Source organism: Engraulis encrasicolus, chromosome 11 (genome assembly GCF_034702125.1).
Source record: "Engraulis encrasicolus isolate BLACKSEA-1 chromosome 11, IST_EnEncr_1.0, whole genome shotgun sequence".
NCBI lineage: Eukaryota > Metazoa > Chordata > Actinopteri > Clupeiformes > Engraulidae > Engraulis > Engraulis encrasicolus.
This window is the reverse complement of record NC_085867.1, coordinates 14384068-14393597: the sequence shown is the minus strand read 5'-3', so window position 1 is coordinate 14393597 and position 9530 is coordinate 14384068. Positions and strand designations below refer to the sequence as shown.

At 45.1% G+C, this 9530-nt stretch overlaps 1 protein-coding gene across 27 annotated transcripts in view; it reads left to right on the top strand.

The window, feature by feature from the left end:
• The window catches only part of LOC134457921 (calcium/calmodulin-dependent protein kinase type II subunit beta), a 122603-nt gene that overhangs the window by 95615 nt on the left and 17458 nt on the right, over nt 1-9530 (top strand). For 9 of the 27 annotated variants that reach the window (XM_063209964.1, XM_063209962.1, XM_063209954.1 and 6 more), the window contains 2 exons: nt 2194-2262; nt 7280-7324. The exons of 2 other annotated variants lie outside the window; for them this stretch is intronic. In XM_063209964.1, the coding sequence (XP_063066034.1) occupies nt 2194-2262; nt 7280-7324 (114 nt within the window). Of the gene's footprint in view, nt 1-1143; nt 1177-2193; nt 2263-7279; nt 7325-9530 lie in introns of all 27 variants that reach the window. 16 more of the 27 variants (XM_063209970.1, XM_063209944.1, XM_063209951.1 and 13 more) reach the window with 4 other exon arrangements.

The following is a 9530-nucleotide window of genomic DNA, read 5'->3' as shown; positions in this document are numbered from 1 at the left end:
GGGAGGCATGCACGGAGAAAACCTTTCCTCACTCACAATCATAAACGCAAACGTCTGGAGTTCGGCAAGCGGTATTGGGGCTTCAACTGGGACCGTGTGCTTTGGTCAGATGAGACCAAGATTGAGCTTTTTGGCAACAAACACTCTAAGTGGGTCTGGCGTGCCACGAAAGATGCGCATGCTGAAAAGCACCTCATACCCACTGGGAAGTATGGGGGTGGGTCAGTGATGCTGTGGGGCTGTTTCGCTTCCAAAGGCCCTGGGAACCTTGTTAGGGTGCATGGCATCATGAATGCTTTGAAATACCAGGACATTTTAAATCAAAATCTGTTGCCCTCTGCCCGAAAGCTGAAGATGGGTCGTCACTGGGTCTTTCAGCAAGACAATGACCCTAAACATATGGCCAAATCTACACAGAAATGGTTCACCAGACACAAAATCAAGCTCCTCCCATGGCCATCTCAGTCCCCAGACCTCAACCCCATTGAGAACTTGTGGGGTGAGCTGAAGAGGAGAGTACAGAGGAGAGGACCCAGGTCTCTGGATGATTTAGAGAGATTCTGCAAAGAGGAATGGCTGAAGATCCCTCTTTCTGTCTTTTCCCATCTTGTGAAACATTATAGGAGAGGATTAGGTGCTGTTTTGTTGGCAAAAGGGGGTTGTACAAAATATTAACACCAGGGGTGCTAATAATTGTGACACACATTATTTGATGTCAAATAATTATTTCTTTATGTGGGATTTTTTCCCCACTGAATAAATGCACTTGCATTGAAGGTTGGATTTTTCTCTTTTTTTCCATTAAGGTCCCATATTATTTAGAAAAAAATAATAATAATTGGAAGCTAAAAAACACATCTCAACCAGGGGTGCCAATAATTATGGAGGGCACTGTACATACTGAAAATGTTAAATGGATCTCGTCATAGAAACACCCAAGGGTATTCAGCTGATGCTATCATCATCATCAACACCATCATCATCATCATCATCATCATCATCATCATAATCACCATCATCATCATCACCATCATCATCATCATCATCATCATCATCATCGTGCTTGTCATGTGTTTGAACTTTAACCTCTGACCTTTTCCCTCTCCATGTTGCCATCTCCGTGTTCCCATCTCCATCCCACAGAAAAGGAAGTCCAGCTCCACGGTTCAGTACATGGTGAGAATGTCCTCCGGGCTCCTCTTGTGTTCTTCTCACCTGTTCTTCACCAGGTCCTCCAAAAACCAGACCTTCGCTCTTCTTGCTTCTTCACTTCTTTTTTCCTCTTTAGACTTTAAACCTTCCTAACGTTGAGTCTATCCATCTCATGCCTTCTTCCAGCCTCGTTCTTTCTGTTTCCTCCTCTTATTCCGCTTTGAAAAGCCCTTTATGAGTCTCTGATCAGGTTTCAGTTTCATTGAGCATACGTTTGAGGTGCTGCAGGTAAGGAAGTGTACTCTAGGTAGGTAGGGACAAGTGTAGACGCGACATGTGAAGCAAAGCGCGTGCGTGTTTGTGTGTGACCGTCTGTGTGTGTGCGTGCGTACCTGTGTGCGTGTGCATGTGTGTGTGTGTGTAAAATGTTTGAGTTTAAGACGTTTCTGTGTTTGTTGGTACACATACCTCAGATTCATGTTTGTTGGTGCATCCTCATTGGTATGTATGATTTTAGGGACTGTTGTCGTTGTGTGTGATGATCATCAAATACAGAGTGTTACTGTAAGTTCCCGTGTGTCGTGCACAAGTTGGTGTATATACTGTAGTATATGGCTGAGGAGTGGCTCTGGTTCCATGAGATGTTTTATCCAGTATTAGTTTTGGTTCTTGTCAGGCACTTTGTCACCAACAAAAACTGCATTCTGCGTCCGATAAGTCCGGCAGGGACTTGTGAAGTGAGTGTGGGTGTGGGTGTGGGTGTGGGTGTGGGTGTGGGTGTGGATGCTTGACTGCGATCGTGTGGGGGTATGTGCGTGCGTGCGTGTGTCCGTGCCCGGTCGTTTGTGTTCTCTGTGTGTATTGAGTGTATATGTGTGTACATGTATGCAAGATCACATGTGTGTTTTTGTGTGTGTGTGTGTGTCTGTTTGTTTGTGTACGTCCATACATGCGTCGTGTCAGTATCTGGCTTCTCTGTAGCCTGGTGTGGTGTGGTGTGGTGTGTTGTGTTGTTAACACACTCTTGTGTTTTCCGCACAGCCCCAATCAAACAGCCTGAAAAACAGCATTGTCACCAGCCCCAAAGGAAACGTCCCCTCACCCACTCTGGTATTTACTTACTTTTCTCTTGCTGTACTGTCGCTCTCTCTCTCTCTCTCTCTCTCTGTCTCTCTCTCTCTCTCCCTGCCTCCTCTGTCCCTCTACGACACTGTGTCTCTTTCTGTCTCTCTTCCTCTTCTCTTTCTCTTTTCCTTTCCTTTTCCTTTGTCTTTCTTCCTTTTTTCTCTATCTGTGTATTTTTCTGTTTGTCTTAGTTTGTGTTTGTCTGTCCTTCTCCATTCTGTCTGTTCAATTCTGTTTTATTTGTTCCTGTTGCTCAACGCCACACCCCGACCTGTCCAAGTGCATCACTGCTCTGTATCTCACCCCCTGTTGAGAAGAATGTGCATCTGTATGTGTGTCTGACATCTCCTAAAACCAGAGACATTGTGTGTGAGTGTGAGTGTGTGTGTGTGTGTGTGTGTGTGTGTGTGTGTGTGTGTGTGTGTGTGTGTGTGTGTGTGTGTGTGTGTGTGTGTGTGTGTGTGTGTGTGTGTGTGAGAGAGAGAGAGAGAGAGAGAGAGAGAGAGAGCAAGAGAGAGAAAGTGAGCATGTGAATGTTGTTATGTGACAGAGAAAGGTACAGTGTGTGTGAGCATGCGTGCGTGAGTGTTCACCCCATTTAGTTTTCTATGTGATGACACTGGCTATATGTCAGCATGAAGGGGTGATTTTGTGAGGTCCACTCACAAACGTTGCCTTGTGGTGTGTGTGTGTTTGTCTTTTAACTCATTTGTATTTCAGAGCAACTACAGTATATGACTGTACACTCAAAGTCTGTCTGTGTATGTGTTTATGTGCTAGTTCTGCGGGTTGCTGTTGATGCAAGCTCATTTATCTATCAATCTATCGATATTTCTGATAGTGTGTGTATATGGTGTAACTTGCAAGTGTGTGTACCGTATCTTGCATAACTTGCAAGTGTGTGTATGTTTGTGTGTTTATCTAATTGTGCAACACATGAGTAGACTAGGTGCCACTTCCTCCTCTGTGGTGTCAGTTCAGCCCTGTCCTGAACTAACCGTGTGTGTGTGTGTGTGTGTGTGTGTGTGTGTGTGTGTGTGTGTGTGTGTGTGTGTGTGTGTGTGTGTGTGTGTGTGTGTGTGTGTGTGTGTGTGTGTGTGTGTGTGTGTGTGTGTGTGTGCATCTGCGTGTGTGGTCTGTAGTTCACTTTCTTTCTTTCTGTATGTGTTATGTCCTGAACTAACACACACACTTTTATGTGTGTGTAGTATATGTGTGTGTATGTGTGTGTGTGTGTGTGTGTCTGTGTGTGTGTGTGTGTGTTTGTCAGTATGTGTGTGTGTTATGTTACGCTGGTCCTCTCTGGTCCTCTTATATGTTTCCCTGACCAATAGCAACTGCGGAAGGCTCATCAGACGAATGATGGGGAATCGTTGACCCCCCCATAAGCATCATGCATTACACACGCACACACACATGCACGCATGCTCGCACGCGTGCACACACACACACACAAAGCGAGCACACACACAGCGCACACATGACATAACTCATCTGACTAACCCATGAAAATGACACATGTAGCCTTGGGCTTATTCTCTCTCTCTCTCTCTCTCTCTCTCTCTCTCTTGCTCTCTCTCTCTCTCTCTCTCTCTCTCTCTCTCACACACACACACACACACGCACATCCACACGCAGACACGCACGCACACACACAAACACACACGCGTGCGCACAGACACACACACACACACACACACTCTCCATTGTCCTGACTCTCGCCAGACTCTTGTGTATTTCCGCTCGACTTCGTGAGCTTACAGGAAGATTTGGAGGACCACCATGTAGCCGAGCCAATCAGGATTGTGTTTCTCGAAAACGTAGTTATTATCAAGCTATCGACTTCGGTAGTTGGCAATGGGAAATTGCACCGCAAACAACAAAGTAGCTAATGTAGTTAGCAACTATAGTTTCGAGAAATGTACCCCAGGATTGCAGGATTCTTAGAGATGTGACATAGTCGATAGGGGTGGTATGGTTCACAAAATTCACGGTTCGGTTCATATCGCGGTGTCAAGGTCGCGGTTTTCGGTTCTCTACAGTTCTTTTTTTTTAGTTCATGATAAATGGTGCACTGGCTAATAGAATCGGACTTATCACTAAATATCCTACATATGGTTTGTATAGGCTTATAATGCAAAAATGGTGTGATTTTAATTGTGTCATCCTCTGATTTGGTCTTATACGCTAATGTTTTAATCAGAGAGACTGGATAAGATACTCTAGAATCTCTGTTTTACATATTTTTCTGGGCAGTACATGAATTGCGGTTTGCGATGGATTGCACGGTTCGGTTCGGTATGTGTTTGAATTGTACGGTTTCGGTTTTCGGTGCGGTTTGTGCCATCCCTAATAGTCAATGTTTAAACGTAGAGCGGAGAAAGAAAAAATAAGTGAAACCTGACAGTTCTTTCAGACAACAATGACTGCTCGATTTGACTCACTCATCGACATTAATTCTGTATTTTCAACTGTATTTTCGAATCTGTGGTTAGTTAAAGTTGCACCTCATCCAAAATGTCAGGCAAGTGGTTTCCCCAATCTTATGTAAGGATTTTCTAAAAAATAAAATCAACCCGTCACAGACATATAGCGTATATAGCGCATAAAGCGTAGTTCCAGATTTTTGTTTTGTTTTGTTTGTGGAACAAGGCGGAACCCATTCATCTGGCGAGAGTCAGGATAACTCTTCATCCCTCTCTCTCTCTCTCTCTCTCTCTCTCTCTCTCTCTCTCTCTCTCTCTCTCTCTCTCTCTCTCTCTCTCTCATCCCTCCCTCTCTCTCTCTTTCTCTGGCCATATTCACATACTGTCACATGGAAGAGGTACCCCACCGATCTGTGTTTATGTGAGTCCCCAGACTGGCATCATATAAAGGCATACTGTATGTATCTCACGCCAGTGTATTCCGCTTTGAGGTGCGACGCCTTTGTAAGTTAAATTGTGGTCCTCAATGGCGTGGGAAAGCACTTTCGTCACGTGATGAGGTTCGCCGTGTCTGCGAATTTCTGTGGCTATGGCATTTCTGTTACTAAACGTGAAAATGTAAATAAAAAAGCAAGGGAAATGTTGACATTGTAGTGAAATTGTGCCCAGACAAAAACCATCCCTAAAGCTAACCTGTCACGGGGCATTGTGGAGCACAAGTCAACATGCAAAGCGGTAGTGCAGAAACGCAGTAGACGATTCAAGTCGGCATGTTATCTTAATCACTTCTATGATGCCATGTTGCCGACGACTCCCCCTGCTGTAGCGCCTGTCTGGTGAAGAGGACCCCCTGATTAGAAATAGTCTGAAAGCTGAGATTGACAATATTCATTAGACATGTACTAGGATCTTTTGGGTTATGTAGTATCTGTGCATAGCCTCTTTCTGCAGATGGGGTCACCGGCGGGCATATTCACTATTTGCTGAAACTACTCAACTACATCATAAAAACATTGCTATGACAGTACCAAGAGCCGTAATTAATAGAATAAGACACAGCCATTACAAATTTGGTGACAGTAAGGTTATAACATAGGCTCTGCGCTAAGGCAGCCTGATCTCTCAGAATTTCGTGGAATGGACACGGATCTTTAGGACACGAAATCTGTGTTAGTTTCTCGGATTTTGTCAAAATTCCGTGCCCCTGGTCACGAAAGTGTTTTCTGTGTTGGCTAAGGGGTTAAATAAAAGTCACTGCTTCTTCCTGTTACCCTCAAGCCTGATGAAGATCCAGTGTGATCGAAACGTTGCTTTTTAAATAATAAAGTTTATTTTTGGAGCTTATCGGCAGTGTGCAGACCTACCTTTTTCAACTAAGGGGTTAAATACCCCATTTCTGTCTAATCCGTATGTACTGCAGTTGCTGCAGTACGGTTTGACAGCTTAGTAAATAAAAGAGGAGGAAATGTGTTGGTGAGTTGGCCGCCTGAACTATAATAACGCCCAGGGGGAAACCACAGCAAGTATAAAGTAAATAACTGAAATGTAATAAAGAATAAAATAAAAAAGATATGAGGCGTATATATACCTGAGAGCCGTCTGTGGTCTGCAGCACAGCACCAAAGGCAGAGTTGGTAGAAGCAAGCTAGAGCAGCTCTTATATCACATAGACTCTCTAGACCTACTCCGCCCCAGTCTCCTGAGCACAATTCACTTCAAAGCTACAGTACGGCAGCCGTCGCCTGAGGGTGTGTGTGTGTGTGTGTGTGTGTGTGTGTGTGTGTGTGTGTGTGTGGGTGTGTGTGTGTGTGTGTGAGAGAGAGAGAGAGAGAGAGAGAGAGAGAGAGAGAGAGAGAGAGAGAGAGAGAGAGAGAGAGAGAGAGAGAGAGAGAGAGAGAGAGAGAGACAGTGTCTGTGTCTGTGTGTGTGTGTGTGTGTGTGTGTTTTCTCCAGACCATTAGCTCAGCAGCGGGAGTCTTTAAAGGGCTCTTTTTTCAGTGGATCCTCTTCCAGACAACCTTACATCCAAATAACAACGTCCTCCTGTCAGTTCTCTCTCTCTCTCTCTCTCTCTCTCTCTCTCTCTCTCTCTCTCTCTCTCTCTCTCTCTCTCTTTCTCTCTCTCTCTCCTCTTTCACATAAAACATACTGACACACATATTCTCTCTCGCTCTCTTCCTCTGTCCCTCTATACCTCCTGTTCTGTCTGTCCTTTCCTCTGTTCCTATATTGCGTTCTGCTAACACCAACAATTACGTTTTTGTTTTCTCTCATACCTCACTTCACCCCATGTTTTGCTCCTTGTCCCTCTCTCTTGCTCTCCCTCTTTTTGCCCCCTCTCGCTCCGTCACTTCCTTGCCCTTTCTCTTTACTCCCCGACTCGTCTTTGATCTTTTTTCCCTCTTCCCATCTCACTCTCTGTCTCTCTCTTTCGCTCTCTGCCTCTCTCTTTCACTCCCTATCTCTACTCTTATCTTCTTTTTCATACTCTTTCTGGTTCCCCTCTCTCTCTCTCTCTCTCTCTCTCTCCCTCTCCTTCCCTTCCTCCCTCTTCCTCTATCTCTCTTGTCCTCCAGGAGCCTCAGACCACTGTTATCCATAACCCAGTCGATGGGACCAAGGTACACCCTCCCCTCTCTCGTGTCCTTGCCCCCCCCACCCCACCCCCCACCCCAACACACACACACACACACACACACCCACACCCACACACACACACACACACACACACACACACACACACACACACACACACACACCCACACACACACACACACACACACACACACACACACATACACACACACACACACGCACGCACACACACACCTTCCATTCACCTCCGATACTTCTCCTCCACTCCACTCCACTCCCCTCCTCCTTCATCCTTTGTTCTTGCCTTCCTGCCCCAACTGCTACCCCTCCCTCCCTCTATCTCCTATCCTCCTCTGTCACTAGGTAAGGCTCTGGTCCCCAGGAAACGGGGGAAAGAGAGAGCGAGAGGGAAATAGAGGGAGCATGCGCCTCTCTCTTTTCGCTCTCCACCTCTGTGCTTGTTGGTGTGTGTTTGGTGACGTGTGGTGTGGTGTGTCTACATGTAAAAGTGTGTTGTGTGTGTACATGTAAAAAGCGTGTTGAAGAGGTTGCGTTGCTTCTCCATAAATATTATAGTAGTAGTAATAGTAGAGAAATCCTTCATGTCCCTTTGGGTAAAGTAACTCTACTACTACATGTAACAATGTGCTGAAGAGAAGGTGTGTTGCGTCTCCGTCTGGTGATGTATATATATTATGCAATAGTGTTTGGAGGTAGGGTGCGCACATCCACAGGTAGTTGTCCAGGTGCCAGACAAAAGGTAGTAGGTAGTGTGATGAAGCGGTCTGCACACTGTGTATTAACTCCAAAAATACTTTATTCATTTAAACATATGGCAACGTTTCGATCCAACAGAGGGATCTTCCTCAGGTGCCTGAGGAAGATCCCTCTGTTGGATCGAAACGTTGCCATATGTTTAAATGAAATAAAGTATTTTTGGAGTTAATACACAGTGTGCAGACCGCTTCATCACACTATATATTATGCAATATAATTGTAATGTGCTGCACTTCAACAGTCCTAGCTTTGAGATGAAAGTAGCGGCATTAGCAGAGGCCCTGCAGCTGAAGCAGGGGGATCTACGTAAATCACTGCGAATAATCTGCAGAAGGAGATGACTGCATGGTCACAGCTTTTCATACGGGTGTGCAGAATGTGAATAGCCTATACAGCTTATGGCTTATGGTTGTGAAGGCGTCCTCCTTAGCTTGGAAGCTGCTGATGACTGAGGTAGCTTAAAAAACAGACTGAAAGGGCGCTTATTTTCCCCGAATATTTTGCAACTGAAAGTAATTTTTCGCTTTTGTAGTTTAGCTGCAGTGTAATGTACTGTGGATTATTCAAGTGTGTGTGCATGCGTGCGTGCGAGGGTGCGTGCACGTTTGTGTGGTTTAGCAAAGAGCTAGTTTATAGAGGTCCAGCCCTAATTTTCCTCTATTGTTAATCTTTCTCCCCTCTCTCAACTGGGCCAGTACTGGCCCTGGCACGGCCCAGATTCAGATGCCACTTGAGAGACTTAAAGATCACCTTAGTCTTGATTGTGTGTGTGTGTATGTGTGTGTGTGTGTGTGTGTGTGTGTGTGTGTGTGTATGTGTGTGTGCGCGCCTGCGTGTGCACGCATTTGTGTTTGCGAATGTGTGTGTGTGTGTGTGTGTGTGTGTGTGTGTGTGTGTGTGTGTGTGTGTGTGTGTGTGTGTGTGTGTGTGTGTGTGTGTGTGTGTGTGTGTGTGTGTGTGTGTGTGTGTGTATGTGTATGTGTACGCATGTCCATCTTGGCCAATAAATGGTTAACTTCTGAGTGTCTGCACTTTGCACATGCCAGAGACTACTGTAGTACTGTATGGTGCCAGGAGAGGAAAGCCATGCTGAAGATGAGGTCATTGTAACATATGGCTTAATACTGCCACCCAATGGATGTGAACAAAATTACAATAAATACTTCCTTCTTTGTTATAAAGCTTTGGTCACAATAGTTAGATAATCTTCTTTCTGGATGAATCTCTGCAAAACTCAAATGTCAAGCCTGCAGGTTCTCAACTGCTGTTAAATTAGCATTTCTATCAAATGTTGTTGTGAAAACAAATGCATGACTTGTTGTGATATTTGCCATGTATGCTGTTGATGTCAATATCCATGTTCTTCTCCCAATAGCGTAAATGGAGACATACATGTGAACCTGTTTTGTGTCTGTGTGTGCGTGCGTGTGTGCGTGCGTGTGTGGTGCATGCACA